At 34.2% G+C, this 19,555-nt stretch overlaps 1 protein-coding gene across 3 annotated transcripts in view; it reads left to right on the top strand.

Annotated features, from left to right (window-relative positions):
* The window catches only part of LOC149803954 (uncharacterized), a 180,265-nt gene that overhangs the window by 32,501 nt on the left and 128,209 nt on the right, over positions 1 to 19,555 (top strand). For all 3 annotated transcript variants that reach the window (XM_089953781.1, XM_089953783.1, XM_089953782.1), the window contains one exon: positions 10,283 to 11,428. In XM_089953781.1, the coding sequence (XP_089809907.1) occupies positions 10,304 to 11,428 (1,125 nt within the window). In that variant the 5' untranslated portion in view covers positions 10,283 to 10,303. The remainder of the gene's footprint in view (positions 1 to 10,282; positions 11,429 to 19,555) is intronic.

The raw sequence follows: 19,555 nt of genomic DNA, 5'->3' as shown, positions 1-19,555 counted from the left end.
GAAATGGACATTTGTTTCATGATAAATATCATGTTGTCCAGGTATGACCTAGACTTAACTTAATAATTCTTACTGTGATAAAGAATACAAAAAAAATATAAAAAGTCGTTTGCCAAACTATCACTGGTTCTGAATAAAGGTCAGAAACTAGATACAATGTTTATATTATTAAGTGTTTACCAATCCAATTAAAACGTCAAGTCAAACAGAACTGAACTTAATTGTAGAAAAAATAAAATCCAGTAAATAATATTACATTATAATATTATGTAATGAAATAAAATGAAAATATAACACTAACAAACAAACAATTCAATTAAATCAAATATACATAACAATGCCAATGTTCCGTTTGTTCAGTAATCTTTTTCGAGTAAAAAAAAGCTCTTCCATTGCTTACATAAAGGATTATTAAACATGAAGCATGCTTATTATTGTTTCAGATGGAGGGGCGAGGATAATTGTTCTCTAAATATTTTGTTTTAGATTAGAACCTGATATTGGTATTATTATTATTATTATTATCATTCTCTGACTCTTGTTCACCTCAAATGATATGTTATGTTGTGAATACAATTTGTAATCAAATAATATCCTACAAATTATATCAATACTGACATAGATGTAGCTTACCAGCTGATATGCCAGAGTCTTGCAATGATTAGGGAGGATACACAAGAACAGATTATTGTACAGATCATGTTTAAGTTTTAAAACGAACTATTATTCGAATTGTTGCTACTAATATTTGCATACAAGTAATTGTTTTCCATTCTTTACCAATTCTCCCTTAAGCAAAATTACTCAGAGACAAAACATTGGCTAAATTATGTGAGAGGAAAATCTCGAGCAGTTTTGGAGCAGATCTTCATATTTTGCAGGGGAGGCTATACCTAGTATGCAAGGTTTATAATAATCATTGGATGTTTGTTATAGCGCAGAGTATGATGTTTTGACGTTCATACAAGTGTATGTCAATTTGTATATCCGAATGTCTGGTTTAGTTTTACAATAATAACCATCTAGCATTATGAGACTTTGCAAATAGATTCCATTTGTGTTAAGGAGGAAATTTGTCGATTTTGGGATCACACAGCCAAAGGTCAGTATCAGATTAACTAAAAGTAGAAAATGGCTTCCTCACAATAACATTATGTCTATATAACACATCCTGAGCAATTGCGGTAAGAATTAGGACGGTCGATTCGAATCAAAATAGAAATGTCACTATTACTGTCAAAAAGCTAAATTGTTTCTAAAGAATAACTGTACTTCTACATAACATAAACTAAACAGTGTAAACTGCTTGAATTCGGAGTAAGGTAGAATCCCATTTATTGTTGGGTCGAAAAGTCCAAGGTCAAGGTCCATATTGTGGACATAATATAGGTGTTGCAACTATAGTTTAGCTCTTGACCGTTTATCATCATCAATATTTGTGGGTACCCTACAATTTGGATAACAAAGAAGCCTATTGATTTGGGGTGAAGAGTGCAAAGGTCAGTGCTACTCTGGCATAATAACGTTAGGTATAAAACATGTACTTTTATCACATATTTCCGTATAAATAATGAAGCCGCCTCTTAATGTTGTCATCAGTGGTCGTTGTGATTCAAATTTTTCTTCTAAGCTAAGTTATTTAGGACGGCTTGACCTCAGCGGTCAAGATCATAGTAAATCCGATAACAAAATGTTGATGCACATTCTTTGGTTCAAGCCATCATACTTTGCTTAAGGTCAAAGTCATTGAGACCCATTTGTCAGTAGTCTTCAGTGTCAATCATGCCGTATTATTATATGTATAGATGACTGTTTAACATGAGATAAGCATGCAATGTACCGTTGAGTTTACTGTGATTTAATCTAGTGAAGTAGTGTTTCTTCAGGACAATGGAATAATTTACCACTAGAACAGGTGGAGATAGTATTTAAAGTGGAATGTTGCTATTAATGTTAATATTAGATTCATATTCAACTAGAATATCGTTGTTAATGATCATGTTATAGTCATATTCTAATTGGATTGTTGCCGTTAATGTTTATGACAGAGTCACCTTCTGTGGGACAAGTCAAATTTAAAGTACGTAAACTGGACCAGAAAAATCTGTTAACAAATATGTAAAACGTTCATCATGAAAGCGAATGATACAATTTAATTACAAATGTATTTCATATCCGATTTTGCCATTCGGACGAAGTTTAATATTACATAGCATTCTACCACTATAAGTCCCTTTATTATAACATTGTTCCTGTTAAAAGGTGATAGTAAAATTATACGTATCATGTACTTGGTGTGTGATATTCTGTTTCTGCCATGGGCATGACATCATTGGTATCTTTCCATAAATGCATATATGTTATTAGGCTTGAATGGACTTTATATAACAAAACTGAGAACAAACGATGTTCAAGGAAGAACAAGTTCTACATAAAATTTTCTGATGATCACATATGGTGCTGTCATCGTCTGCGTATATTGATTAAAATTTCATTATGACTTGAATTTTTGCTACGTAGGTTTAAAACATAACTCAAGTATGGAAATGGTATGTTCTGTTTATCATATGGTATTGGTCTTAATTTGGAGGTGTGTGTGTGTGTGTGTGTGTGTGTGTGTGTGATTTGGAATTTTAATGTAGCTTTAACAATTTTTCAGTCATATCGCTACGATGTCTGCAGTGTGCAGTTTATAGTGATGTCTAGCACTGGGACATCATGTCGCACACATGTATCATGCTGTCCCAACCACTCACATTATCCTGACACCAGGCCGACCAGTCCTAACGCTAACTCTTAATGCTGAACGCCAAGCGAGGCAGCTGTTAGTACCATTTTTGTACGTCTTTGGTATACTCGGCCGGGGATCAAACCCACGACCTCCCACATCCGAGGCAGACGCTCGAACCACAAGGCTACTGGATCGATCAATTTGGAGTTGTAGAGCTTAGGATTACTTAAGGAAAGAAGTTAGTTCCAATTCCTATAGTTGGATGATCTTTGTACTGGAGGATCTTAAGCATATTTCTGCATTTACTGGGCATTCATAATCTATGCATCCCACTGACTTTGACTCTGATGTTCATCACCAACTGCTTGGACTAGTCCCTTGGGTCATCATTTGGAAGCTGATGGATCTCAACCATGTTATTGCAAATACGCGTACTGGGAATTAACAGTCAAATGTATTAATGCAACTCGCATTTTCTCAATATCCGTCCTTACTCCTTACGGAATGTAGCCGCCTGTGTCATAGAATGAAAACTTGTTTTGGAGCACCTTATCCAATAACAGTATAGATCTTTCTTGGGCATCAAAAGACAAACGCAATTATACACTTTCATTTTTACTATTGAGTTCCACATTGACCTACCCAACATTCTGTGTGTGTAGTCAAGGACTTGGATACGCGAGAATACGTTTTACAAAAGTCATTATTTTAGTTTTTTTTCTTCCGGCAAATCAGATAGCGGTACGCCGACATCGTAACATGATTCAGAGGAATAATATTACAATCCATGAAGGTCGTGTCAACCAATGATAGTTCATTGTGTGTCATTAAAGTAGTTATTACAATCCTCACTGCTCATCTCAACTATTGTATCGTTCAGATGCTAGATGTTTACATAACAATTTTATATAAGCACTGTTAGAATAACAGTTAACTCCATTTTGCAACTGAAAGTAAACATCCAGTATGGATTGTATCAAATGTGTTGATATGATGAACCTTTTATTTAAAATATTTATTGTGCAAGGACTCTGACAACAAGTACAAACATCCTGCAGCAAATTGAAGATGGAGGTACTATTGGTGCTATTACTAGGAACCATTGCCATGACAACTGGGTCAAACATCTATACAGTGAACAAGTCTGAGATTGATTCCACCAAAGGGGCATTTAGTAATATGGTACTGGACAAGAAAACAGGAAATGTTTACACAGGTGCCATGAACAACCTCTATCGGCTTTCATCCAACTTGACATTGATAAAGAGTTTAACAACAGGGCCAAAAGATGGCAATTCAAACTGCCAGCCACAGTATAACACTGCATCATGTGATCAACCCAAATAACCAATTAATGCTTACAATAAGGCTTTGGTAAATGGGAACATCTTCACATAGCATGCATCTCAGGGTCACAGATGCATAGAAAAACAAATGCCAAGATGTTTCCATGCCCAGTGCAACATCTGCAATATCGATAAGCTAGAAAAGTGCTGTATTTTATGTTTTAGCTTTAGCTTTTTATGCCTACCATTAGGCTGAGTGTATTATGTTATCTTGTTTTTTGCATATCTGTATCAGTTTTGTTTCTGCAGTTCTCCACCTGCTACAGTTATCAAACATTGTGAATGGCTTGTTCTTTGGATACACAAGAACCCTGTTGATTCATATGATCATTCTCCATGATCAATATGGTCAAATGGGCATTATCCATGATCAGTATGGTCATTCGCCATTCTCCATCATCAGTGTGGTCATATGGCCATTCTCCATGATTAATAAGGTCATTCTCCATGACCAATATGATCATATAGTCATTCTCCATGATTAATATAGACATTCTCCATGATCACTATGATCAAACGGTTATTCTCCATGATCAATATGGTCATATGGTCATTCTCCATGATCAATATGGTCATATGGTCATTCTCCATGATCAATATGGTCCCATGGTCATTCTCCATGATCACTATCGTCATATGGTCATTCTCCATGTTTTTTTTTATAAACCATTCAATAGCTTCAGTTCCATCATTGATGTTTCTTATCAAAGTTTTAAACATAATTTGGTGTCCTGAAATGTTGTTTTTGGACAGTTATTACCGCTTGTTTTTTGACAGTTATTAAAGATTATGTTCTTGACATTTATCATAATTTTTTTGACAATTATTACAGATAGTATTTTGACATTTATAATAATAATAATAATAATAATAATAATGATAATAATAATAATGAGGACTTTGTATAGCGCTTAATCTTAAGAAGCTCTAAGCGCTTTACAACATTAGACAACACCTATAACATTAAAAACATATATAATGGTATGATTACAAGCAGAAAGACCATGAAATTATAAAACATATAAAACCATGCTTGGAATATTTAAGGCAGGAAACATTATTAGGTCTTTAAGTTTGTTCTTGCAGACGATATAAGTGTGTTTTAAGAGCACTCTTGAATGAGATCACTGTGTCTTTGTGTCAAAGTTCAGTGGGCAATTCATTCCACGATGCTGGGCCCTGGTATGCAAATGAACTCTGTCCACATGACTGTTTTCATACTTGCAATACTGAGTATACGATTGTCAGAATAGGAGTGTAAGTATCTTGCAACATGGGTGAGGTCAGATAGGTATGTTGGACTAGAGTCAGTCAGTGAAACGTAGCACAGAGAACAAATTTTGTATTTGATTCTAGATCGAATGGATAGCCAGTGTAGGGTACAGAGCAGCGGGGAGGTGTGCTCTGATCGTGGCACTCGAAGTATGATCCGAGCAGCTGTGTTTTGAACTTTTTGAAGTTTATGGAGTAGATATTGAGATGAACCAGACAGGATTGGGATACAGTAGTCCAGTCGAACGTACTAATGAAAACACAAGTGCTTTAGTGGCATCAACTGAAAGATATTTGCGAATGGAGCTGATGCGTCTCAGCTCAAGATATGCAGCCTTGTATATGTTCATGACATGTTGGTGCAATGTGAGAGTATTGTCTAGAGTAACATCTAGGTTTTGTACTGATTGTGTGAATTTTATGTTCGTGTTGCTGATATTTATTGTTTGAGGTAAAGAATGTGAATGAGAAAGTCTTTGTGTTGTAATCAGTATGGCCTCATTTTTCTCACCATTCATCTGCAGCTTGTTACATGTCATCCATAATTTCACATCAGAAATGCACCTCTCTACACCTTGGATGGTAGCATCAACGTCAGTTGGGTGGCTAGATTTGTATATTTTGGTGTCATCAGCGTACAATTGGTGAGACACTGGATGATGATATATGACACTTGAGAGCGGCTGAGTGTATATAATGAAGAGAATAGGTCCAAGAACAGACCCCTGTGGAACACAACACAATTGATCAAATGGACTGGAGTGAATTCCATTTGCAGATACAATGTGTGTCCTTTTGACCAAGTAGGACTTGAACTACAGTAAGGCTGTATCATGAATGCCAAATACATGCTGGAGATGGTGAAATAATAGATCATGTTCTATTGTATCAAATGCTGCAGACAAATCAAGGAGGGTGAGGACTGTAATATTTCCGCTATCCAAAACATAGAATGTCATTAACTACTTTTAGAAGAGTAGTTTTAGTACTGTTGCAAGAGCGATATGCAGATTGTCCACTGCTAAAAAGACTGTTTGAATTCAGATGATATACAAACTTGGATAGAACAAATTCTTCTAAGATTTTTTATATGAATGGGTGATTAGAATCTGGGCGGTAGTACTTTAAATCGTTATGGTCTAGTGTTGGTTTCTTCAGCAGAGGCTTTACAATGGCAATTTTGAAAAATGATTGGAGTTCCCCTGATGAGAGAGAGGTATTAGTAACATCAGTTAGTGAAGGCAATACTGGATCTAAACACTCAGTCAACTGTGTTTTTGGAATCGGATCAAGTTCACGTAACTTTGGTGCACTCTTCATCAGGATTGTACGTACGAAATCCATAGAGACAGGTTAAAATGCTGCTAATGGTTGCCGCTCAAATTCTGTATCCCAACTGTATGATGACGACTAGTCAATTTAAATGGCGGTGTCAAGCTTATTTCTATTTGTCACTGAATAAATTTGCAAACATGTCCGGAAGGTCGACTGGAGAGAAGGTAGTTGGAAGTGGTGTTGATTTGTTCCTTGACGTTAGCTTATTAGTAATCTCGAAGAGCTCTTTGCAGCTGGAACTTTCCATGATCTTAGTAGTGTAGTGGGCTGATTTCGCTGCATGGACTATATTTGTGACATTCTTCTTAGCGGCTTCATAGATTTGCTTATGAATTGTGAGTCTGGTGGAAAGCCAAAGCCTTTCAGCTTTACGGCGGTCTCTTTTAGCAGTTCGATGCTGGTCCTAATCCTGCTATACCGTGGAGAACACATTTGAAATGATACTCTGCACTTGGTAGCTGGGGCATATTTGTCTAGCAATGAACGCAGGCAGTTAATGAGTTGTTCTGCTGTAGGAGGTAAACAAATTGTTAGGTTTTTTACATGGATGTCATGCATTAGTTTGGTTATATGTATCATACAGAGATTTCTCTTAGTAGCATATAAAGGCATAGGATTAGGGACTGATACGTCAAGATGGCATATAATGCAGAGGTGATCTGATGCAAGTTCATGGGATACCAGGGAGGACCGTATAATGTTATCATCAGGTCTGTGAAGAATCCAATCTAAAATGTGAAGATTTGTATGGGTAGGTTGGGTAACTGACTGTTTGAGGTTGAAAACATTAATGGAATATATGAGTTTTGATGTGTTTGGGTTTCCATAAAGTCAAAGTGAAAGTTGAAATCTCCAAGAATAATCAGGTTGCCATCTATCAAATTTCCATACTCCAATTGATTCGGAAACTACTCCAAGAAGCGAGATTCAGTCAGCTTGTTTTTTTAGGAGGAGGGCGGTATAGGCAGAAAAAATGGACTGACCTTTGCTCTAGTGTGAGTGTGGTTTGGACTAGTTCAAACGATGTGTGGTCGAAATTGAATGTTGTGGTGTGGTTAAGATGTTTGATCATGGAGTTCTTTATGACGACAGCAATTTCACCTCCATGATAGTTACGGGGGAACGACATGATGGAGTAACCAGTGGATGTTAGTTCCGCACATTTTTGATGATTTTAGCCATGTTTATGTCAATAAAAAGCCGTCAATATTCTGATCGTTGATACAATTAACTATTTATGTGCGCTTTTCCGGTGGTCCTACTGATTGGGCATTGAATAATGCAATACGCAGAGGTATATCTTTAGTATTTGACATGAAGGTTGATGAATTAAAAGGGATTTGAATTAGTTCATCTAAATTAACGGTCAAATTTTAAAATGTCGAGCTGGAAAAGGCATAAGGAGATAACTGGAATTCTTCTTCCTGTTCTACGCATGTCAGCTTACAAACATACCAGCCTAATAAAGCTGTCAACAGGTACCCTGGTACACTGGTACCCAACCGTTAATAATTGCCCAGCTAGTAAAATTAGCCCTAGGCTACCTGTTTAGTTCTTATTAAAACAAAAAAAACAAAACATATATTGTCAAGATTCCTTACAAGTTCATTAAATATCTGTTATAGTAATAATTATATTTAATATTTGCATTGCCTTATAATAACACATTTCTACCTCATTATAATTCCATTTCTCCCTCATAATTCCATTTCTCCCTCATTACATTTCCATTCATTGTGGACCTCATTACTGCATTATAACAACATAAAGCTGCATACGACTTGAATTAATCAAGCAGTTTTTAATTCAGAATTTTTTTTTGTTGTTGAAAGTTTTAATGATTTCCCACCATGTTCTTTGTCTCATGCATTTTGACTCAGTCAACTATTTTTTATTATTTTATATACAAACAAGATTTTTCTTTATGTACAAGTACATATCACTGTAGTATATTTATATACATTGTGTGAATATTTGTTCTTTTTTTAGCAAGAAATTTTATTCTATGCATGCACATTCGTAATTTTTTGAACGATAGATTGCATCATTAGGCATTTTGTCTGAATGGAAGATACAAAACTTGAACGATATGCATGCTCACTACCACAAGGCAAGAATAGGTATCTACAGTAGAAAAAACTCAGCAGCTGATTTTGCTGTTCCCCATGCAGAGAATGTTATAAATGACTGCTATTCTCAGCATGGAAAAATCAGCAACAGGAACCAGCTGTTTTTATTGTTCTCCAAGCAAAGAATGCAGTAAAGGTGTTGAAGCCTACACTGCCATCACTTGAGGCTGTACATGGAGGAATTCATAGGAGATTCTGATGTAAACATATTTGATAGGCACATTGTATTGTGCTGTTTGTATATAAAAGTATTTTGACTTTGTTTATGTCATAAGGAATGGATGGTGCTATACACTTACATAATGTTGCATATGACTGGTGCCTCACAGGAAATGTGGTGTTCTGGTTGATATATTTTTTGTTGCTTATGTTACCTGCTACTAATTGTCAACACAGGAATTTCAATCATGCTCCTGGTTTGTAACAGAAAGCGTTTTTAAAAAATCAACAAGTTTGGCAAATTTCAATAGATAATGTATTTCCTAAAAATACAAAGTGAAAATTTAATGGAACTTACAATGTTGTGAATTAAATCACAATTAATCATAAAAGTTCTATCACAAGTCCACAAGTGTTCTGAATGAATTCAGGTAATGAATGTGGTGATGTGCCAATTTGTATGACGTAATGTGCCAACAGACTTGATGTGTCACAATGATATAATCTATGTTATCGTTGATTGAATTTATAATAATTCTAGAGTAGTGATTTAGTCTAAAATGTCAAAGAGCACCTTTTAATTCCAATGAATAATTTCCAAACAAATGCTTCTAATCAAATTATATCTGAAAGACAACTAACAATGATTTGAGAGCAGAACTTAATGTAGGAACGAAGAAGTTGATTTATTCAGAACCTTACATGAAAGCTTAGATGGAATAAGAAGACCAGTATGAGGGCATTTTTCCATTAAATTGGTAAACAATTTCTCGTCTAGAACATTATAAGGCTAGACCTTGAACGCAAATCAAAGAAAACCACCTTCGTATAACTTACAAACAAGATAAAAAGCAGCTAAGCCGTTTAGAACCTTTCAAGGTCAACCTGTTCACATTATCTTAAAAGTACAATATATAGTCATGGACAAAAATTTGCTAGGTAATAGGTTGTTTACAAAAGTTAAACATATATATATATATATATATATATATATATATATATATATATATATATATATATATATATATATATATATATATATATATATATATATATATATATATATATAACACAGAAGTTGGGGTGAAGTGGGTCTTTCCGCAAATCAGGGTATATAGTAGTACTGGTGCATAGTGTGATTTAGGTGTTAGACACAGTGACAATTTACAAGATAACCACATCAGCTGAGAATATTTTTTCACCTTTTATGCCATAAAGAAATTATTCGTTTTACAGGCCTTGTTACACATTAGAAGAGTATCAAGTAATTTCTATATATTTACTTGCATGGCTTCATTTTGTTTCTCCAGGTAATGTGGTAACAAGTTCCAATGTCAGGCATCACATTCAAGATGGAGGTGATATTGATGCTGTTGCTAGGAACTATTGCCATGACAACAGGGTCAAATATCTATATAGTCAACAAGTTTGAGATTGACTCCACCAAAGGGGCATTTAGTCATATGGTACTGAACAAGAAAACAGGAAATGTTTACACAGGTGCCATGAACAACCTCTATCAGCTTTCATCCAACTTGACATTGATAAAGAGTGCAACAACAGGGCCGAAATATGACAATCCAGACTGCAAGCCACAATATACTACTGCATCATGTTACCAACCAAAAAAACCAATGAATGCTTACAATAAGGCTTTGGTAATAGATTACAATAATAACAAACTAATTGCATGTTCAAGCCTATATCATGGCATCTGTGAAAGGTACAGTCTAAGTGATATCGAACTGAAGAGTCCAGATAGTTACGTTCCAGTAGTTGGAAATAATGCTACAAGCACCACAGTAGCATTCATTGCACCCGGTCCAAAAGATGGTGTCCGTGAATCACACGTTCTCTATGTCGCTGCCTCAAGAACCAATGCTGGACAGTCGGTATTCCGTGATCTTGTCCCTGCAATAGCTAGCCGCAAATTAGAAAATTTTGATTTGTTTTACAAAGGTATAGGTACAAGCTCATCAAAAAGTATTGAGGCAATGCTTAGGGATACGTTTCCAGTTTATTACATATATGGTTTCGGTTCTGATAAATTTAGTTACTTTGTTACTGTTCAGACGCAGAACCCTACAACAGAGTCATACATTTCCAAGTTGATTCGTGTTTGTCAGGCAGATAAAGATTACTATTCATATACTGAAGTGCAGCTTAAATGCATGCACAGCGGCACCCTCTACAATCTGGTCCAGGCAGCTTATGTTGGTAAGGCAGGATCAAGCCTTACCACAACTATGGGCATTAGTGAACATGAGGATGTTCTGTATGTCGTATGCAGCATTGGAAACCTAAACACAGCCATTCCTGGAAGTGACTCCGCACTTTGTGTTTATCCATTGAGAACAGTTCGGAGGATATTTACTGAGAACATAAAGGCTTGTTTTGATGGGATAGGAAACACTGGACCGTCTCATATTATCTCACAAGCTCCTTGCCTGAAAACTGTAAGTTGACTTTTATTCCTAATCTCTATACCAGCTAAGATAAAATTAAAAATAGATAGTCATGCATATATGTTAAGATAAAATTAAACATTTATAATCATGCAAATTTGATATGTTTAAGTTGGTACCCCTGAAATATTCATCGAAACTTTGGCATGGTCATGTTTAACAAAATTCATTATCACACAAGTGAAAAAAATGGATTTTGCGAGGTACAAATGTACTATACAACATATAAGGTAAATTCATCACACATTTTGCACATCTCCATCACATTGCTGATTCTGAATTTAGCTCTTTACCCTAATTTGCATTATGAAGATGATTATTATTACACTGACAGAGAACTGTGGGGAGGAAGGTGGTAACCAGGTTAAGAAAAAATTCATTGATATATCGGTGCATTTATGCTTTGGCACTGCAATATACATATCGGTACAAGAGGTGGAGAATCAATATAAAACCATACATACCATATAAGTTAAAATAATATTCAGCAGTCATGACGTTTACCTTTTTACTCTTTAAACTTAGAATTCAACTGAGACAGATGTCACAGACACAGGTACTCGTATCTTTTCTAAGTACAAATGAAAACCTATTGCAAAACTCACTCGCCTTCTAGAAATTTAAATAAGTTGATGTGGTTCGTAATGTACCCCCAACTTCACTGATTTCATGTTAACTGCATGTTAAGCATAAAGGAGATATTGCTGATGTGTCATCCCAGTGTAGAAGAAAGTACTTGACTCTTCATTTAATAACCTCTTTACAAGTTCCTAGTCGATTCGTATCTTGTCTAATTGGGTCTTATATTATCTCACAAGTTACTTGCCTGAAAACTGTAAGTTGACTTTTATTCCTAATCTCTATACCAGCTAAGATAAAATTAAAAATTGATAGTCATGCAAATGTGTTATGTTTAAGATGGTACCCATGAAATCTTCATTGAAACTTTGACATGGTTGTGTTTAACAAAATTCATTATCACACAAGTGAAAAAAAATGGATTGTGTGAGATAAAAATGTACCATACAACATATAAGGTAAATTCATTACAAATTTTGCACATCTCCATCACATTGCTGATTCTGAATTTAGCTCTTTACCCTAATTTGCATTATGAAGATGATTATTATTACACTGACAGACACCTGAATTTAGCTCTTTACCCTAATTTGCATTATGAAGATGATTATTATTACACTGACAGAGAACTGAATTTAGCTCTTTACCCTAATTTGCATTATGAAGATGATTATTATTACACTGACAGAGGACTGGATTTAGCTCTTTACCCTAATTTGCATTATGAAGATGATTATTATTACACTGACAGAGAACTGGATTTAGCTCTTTACCCTAATTTGCATTATGAAGATGATTATTATTACACTGACAGAGACCTGAATTTAGCTCTTTACCCTAATTTGCATTATGAAGATGATTATTATTACACTGACAGAGACCTGAATTTAGCTCTTTACCCTAATTTGCATTATGAATATGATTATTATTACACTGACAGAGACCTGAATTTAGAACTTTACCCTAATTTGCATTATAAAGATGATTATTATTACACTGACAGACACCTGAATTTAGCACTTTACCCTAATTTGCATTATGAAGATGATTATTATTACACTGACAGAGAACTGAATTTAGCACTTTACCCTAATTTGCATTATGAATATGATTATTATTACACTGACAGAGACCTGAATTTAGCTCTTTGCCATAATTTGCATTATGAAGATGATTATTATTACACTGACAGAGACCTGAATTTAGCTCTTTGCCGTAATTTGCATTATGAAGATGATTATTATTACACTGACAGAGGACTGGATTTAGCACTTTACCCTAATTTGCATTATGAAGATGATTATTATTACACTGACAGAGACCTGAATTTAGCTCTTTATCCTAATTTGCATTATGAAGATGATTATTATTATACTGACAGAGACCTAAATTTAGCTCTTTACCCTAATTTGCATTATGAAGATGATTATTATTACACTGACAGAGACCTGAATTTAGCACTTTACCCTAATTTGCATTATGAAGATGATTATTATTACACTGACAGAGCCCTGAATTTAGCTCTTTATCCTAATTTGCATTATGAATATGATTATTATTACACTGACAGAGACCTGAATTTAGCTCTTTACCCTAATTTGCATTATGAATATGATTATTATTACACTGACAGAGACCTGAATTTAGCTCTTTACCCTAATTTGCTTTATGAAGATGATTATTATTATACTGACAGAGACCTAAATTTAGCTCTTTACCCTAATTTGCATTTTGAAGATGATTATTATTACACTGACAGAGACCTGAATTTAGCACTTTACCCTAATTTGCATTATGAAGATGATTATTATTACACTGACAGAGCCCTGAATTTAGCTCTTTACCCTAATTTGCATTATGAATATGATTATTATTACACTGACAGAGACCTGAATTTAGCTCTTTACCCAAATTTGCATTATGAATATGATTATTATTACACTGACAGAGAACTGAATTTAGCTCTTTACCCTAATTTGCATTATGAAGATGATTATTATTACACTGACAGAGAACTGGATTTAGCTCTTTACCCTAATTTGCATTATGAAGATGATTATTTTTACACTGACAGAGAACTAGATTTAGCACTTTATCCTAATTTGCATTATGAAGATGATTATTATTACACTGACAGAGAACTGGATTTAGCACTTTATCCTAATTTGCATTATGAAGATGATTAGTATTACACTGACAGAGACCTGAATTCAGCTCTTTACCCTAATTTGCATTATGAAGATGATTATTATTACACTGACAGAGACTTGAATTTAGCTCTTTACCCTAATTTGCATTATGAAGATGATTATTATTACACTGACAGAGAACTAGATTTAGCACTTTATCCTAATTTGCATTATGAAGATGACAATTATTACACTGACAGAGACTTGAATTTAGCTCTTTACCCTAATTTGCATTATGAAGATGATTATTATTACACTGACAGACACCTGAATTTAGCTCTTTACCCTAATTTGCATTATGAAGATGATTATTATTACACTGACAGAGACTTGAATTTAGCTCTTTACCCTAATTTGCCATATGAAGATGATTATTATTACACTGACAGAGAACTAGATTTAGCACTTTACCCTAATTTGCATTATGAAGATGATTATTATTACACTGACAGAGACTTGAATTTAGCTCTTTACCCTAATTTGCATTATGAAGATGATTATTATTACACTGACAGAGACTTGAATTTAGCTCTTTACCCTAATTTGCATTATGAAGATGATTATTATTACACTGACAGAGACCTGAATTTAGCTCTTTACCGTAATTTGCATTATGAAGATGATTATTATTACACTGACAGAGACTTGAATTTAGCTCTTTACCCTAATTTGCATTATGAAGATGATTATTATTACACTGACAGAGGACTGGATTTAGCTCTTTACCCTAATTTTCATTATGAAGATGATTATTATTACACTGACAGAGAACTGGATTTAGCTCTTTACCCTAATTTGCCATATGAAGATGATTATTATTACACTGACAGAGAACTAGATTTAGCACTTTACCCTAATTTGCATTATGAAGATGATTATTATTACACTGACAAAGACTTGAATTTAGCTCTTTACCCTAATTTGCATTATGAAGATGATTATTATTACACTGACAGAGACTTGAATTTAGCTCTTTACCATAATTTGCATTATGAAGATGATTATTATTACACTGACAGAGAACTAGATTTAGCACTTTACCCTAATTTGCATTATGAAGATGATTATTATTACACTGACAGAGAACTGAATTTAGCACATTACCCTAATTTGCATTATGAATATGATTATTATTACACTGACAGAGACCTGAATTTAGCTCTTTGCCATAATTTGCATTATGAAGATGATTATTATTATACTGACAGAGACCTGAATGTAGCTCTTTGCCGTAATTTGCATTATGAAGATGATTATTATTACACTGACAGAGGACTGGATTTAGCACTTTACCCTAATTTGCATTATGAAGATGATTATTATTACACTGACAGAGACCTGAATTTAGCTCTTTACCCTAAAATGCATCATGAAGATGATTATTATTACACTGACAGAGAACTGGATTTAGCTCTTTACCCTAATTTGCATTATGAAGATGATTATTATTACACTGACAGACACCTGAATTTAGCTCTTTACCCTAATTTGCATTATGAAGATGGTTATTATTACACTGACAGAGAACTGAATTTAGCACTTTACCCTAATTTGCATTATGAAGATGATTATTATTACACTGACAGAGACCTGAATTTAGCTCTTTGCCGTAATTTGCATTATGAAGATGATTATTATTACACTGACAGAGAACTGGATTTAGCACTTTATCCTAATTTGCATTATGAAGATGATTATTATTACACTGACAGAGACTTGAATTTAGCTCTTTACCCTAATTTGCATTATGAAGATGATTATTATTACACTGACAGAGGACTGGATCTAGCTCTTTACCCTAATTTGCATTATGAAGATGATTATTATTACACTGACATAGACCTGAATTTAGCTCTTGACCTTAATTTGCATTATGAAGATGATTATTATTACACTGACAGAGACCTGAATTTAGAACTTTACCCTAATTTGCGTTATGAAGATGATTATTATTACACTGACAGAGAACTGGATTTAGCTCTTTACCCTAATTTGCATTATGAAGATGATTATTATTACACTGACAGAGAACTGAATTTAGCACTTTACCCTAATTTGCATTATGAAGATGATTATTATTACACTGACAGAGAACTGAATTTAGCTCTTTACCCTAATTTGCATTATGAAGATGATTATTATTACACTGACAGAGAACTGAATTTAGCTCTTTACCCTAATTTGCATTATGAATATGATTATTATTACACTGACAGAGACCTGAATTTAGCTCTTTATCCTAATTTGCATTATGAAGATGATTATTATTACACTGACAGAGACCTAAATTTAGCTCTTTACCCTAATTTGCATTATGAAGATGATTATTATTACACTGACAGAGACCTGAATTTAGCACTTTACCCTAATTTGCATTATGAAGATGATTATTATTACACTGACAGAGCCCTGAATTTAGCTCTTTACCCTAATTTGCATTATGAATATGATTATTATTACACTGACAGAGACCTGAATTTAGCTCTTTACCCTAATTTGCATTATGAATATGATTATTATTACACTGACAGAGACCTGAATTTAGCTCTTTACCCTAATTTGCATTATGAAGATGATTATTATTACACTGACAGAGAACTGGATTTAGCTCTTTACCCTAATTTGCATTATGAAGATGATTATTATTACACTGACAGAGAACTAGATTTAGCACTTTATCCTAATTTGCATTATGAAGATGATTATTATTACACTGACAGAGAACTGGATTTAGCTCTTTATCCTAATTTGCATTATGAAGATGATTAGTATTACACTGACAGAGACCTGAATTCAGCTCTTTACCCTAATTTGCATTATGAAGATGATTATTATTACACTGACAGAGACTTGAATTTAGCTCTTTACCCTAATTTGCATTATGAAGATGATTATTATTACACTGACAGAGAACTAGATTTAGCACTTTATCCTAATTTGCATTATGAAGATGATAATTATTACACTGACAGAGACTTGAATTTAGCTCTTTACCCTAATTTGCATTATGAAGATGATTATTATTACACTGACAGAGAACTAGATTTAGCACTTTATCCTAATCTGCATTATGAAGATGATTATTATTACACTGACAGAGACTTGAATTTAGCTCTTTACCCTAATTTGCCATATGAAGATGATTATTATTACACTGACAGAGAACTAGATTTAGCACTTTACCCTAATTTGCATTATGAAGATGATTATTATTACACTGACAGAGACTTGAATTTAGCTCTTTACCCTGATTTGCATTATGAAGATGATTATTATTACACTGACAGAGACTTGAATTTAGCTCTTTACCCTAATTTGCATTATGAAGATGATTATTATTACACTGACAGAGAACTAGATTTAGCACTTTATCCTAATTTGCATTATGAAGATGATTATTATTACACTGACAGAGAACTAGATTTAGCACTTTACCCTAATTTGCATTATGAAGATGATTATTATTACACTGACAGAAACCTGAATTCAGCTCTTTACCGTAATTTGCATTATGAAGATGATTATTATTACACTGACAGAGACCTGAATTTAGCTCTTTACCCTAATTTGCATTATGAAGATGATTATTATTACACTGACAGAGACTTGAATTTAGCTCTTTACCCTAATTTGCATTATGAAGATGATTATTATTACACTGACAGAGAACTAGATTTAGCACTTTATCCTAATTTGCATTATGAAGATGATTATTATTACACTGACAGAGACTTGAATTTAGCTCTTTACCCTAATTTGCATTATGAAGATGATTATTATTACACTGACAGAGAACTAGATTTAGCACTTTATCCTAATTTGCATTATGAAGATGATTATTATTACACTGACAGAGACCTGTGGGGGAGGAAGGTGGTTACTAGGGGAAAAACAGTTCATTGATATATCAATGCATTTATACTTTTGCTATGCCAATATACATATCGGTACAAGAGGTGGAGAATCAATACTGAACCATACTTACCATATAAGAGTTACATTAATATTCAGCAGTCATGACGTTTACCATTTTACTCTTTAAACTGAGACAGATGTGACAGACACAGGTACTCATTTCTTTCCTAAGTAAAAATGAAAACCCTATTGCAAAACTCACTCGCCTTCTAGAAATTAAAACAAGTTGATGTGGTTCGTAATGTACCCCCCACTTCACTGATTTCATGCTAACTACATTGTCCCAACTGCATGTTCAGCATAAAGGAGATATTGCTGATGTGTCATCCCAGTGTGTAATGAAGTACTTGACTCGTCATTTAATAACCACTTTCAAGTTCCTTGTCGATTCGTATCTTGTCTAATTGGGTCTTATTCTTATTTGATGACTACACATGTGGTGTGTCACAGAGTGAAATATATTACATTGATGTCTGTTTGGTGGTTATTGTTTGTTCCATGGAAAGGTAAACAGTAACCAAATTTCAGATCTTAATGTAGCTTCTTCCCTGCATGATACAATAGAGGTACTGGCAAAGCAACAGAGAAAATCGTGGAAGTGCTTAATAAATGATTTTTCTAAGTTGTTTCAAGATAAATTAAAGAAGCAATCTGTGCTGTGCATTAGTTGTTGTTGTTGTGGGGTTTAATGCCATTTTTTCAGCACGCGATAGGCTATACATGGCAGCCAGTATTAATGGTGGAGGAAGAACCTGGGAAAACCCCAGGAAAGAACCACAGACCCATGAGAAGCTCCTGGCAGGCTTTCTCACATACCCACATCTGCCGAATCTGAGACTTGAACCCACGCAGACATAGGTGAGATGGCAGTGATCCGTAATGGAGAGCACTTTAGACTACTCGGGCCACTCAGGGCCCCAATTTGTGAAGTAATTATATCATACAATGGGAGCAAAGTTGGAATGACTTGTTTATGTTGAGATATTTATTCAATGACTGAATAAGCTGACGAAATAAATACATTTAGAACAGACTAGGTGAGGAGCAGATTTAAAACGTATGAGATTGTCACCTTGTATAAGTGTGTAAAAATGGAGGGTCATAGAAGGGGAGTGGTTGTTGTGAATAGTTTTCATTCTTCATTAACTAAAATAGGTGCATGTGACCATTGCAGTTGTTACGCATCAGTAGAAAGTACAGTGTGATAGATTTTTGAGGTATTCATCCCAACCCCACACTGCATTATTTATTTTGTTCTGAAAAAGCTTAATATCTTCCAAGTTTAAGCAAAAAGACATAAAATTGATAAGAAAATGTTTTAAAGCATTCATACAGTCCAAAACTAATGGTATGGTGACCAAAAGGATTTGTGCATCAGATAAAATGGGACTCTGCCTAAAATGACGTAAATATGTATTTGAAATCACTGAAAGGT

The sequence above is a fragment of the Sinohyriopsis cumingii genome, chromosome 3, assembly GCF_028554795.1.
Source record: "Sinohyriopsis cumingii isolate HCF-2022 chromosome 3, ASM2855479v2, whole genome shotgun sequence".
Lineage (NCBI taxonomy): Eukaryota > Metazoa > Mollusca > Bivalvia > Unionida > Unionidae > Sinohyriopsis > Sinohyriopsis cumingii.
The sequence above is the reverse complement of the archived record's forward strand: the minus strand, read 5'-3'. Positions and strand labels throughout refer to the sequence as shown.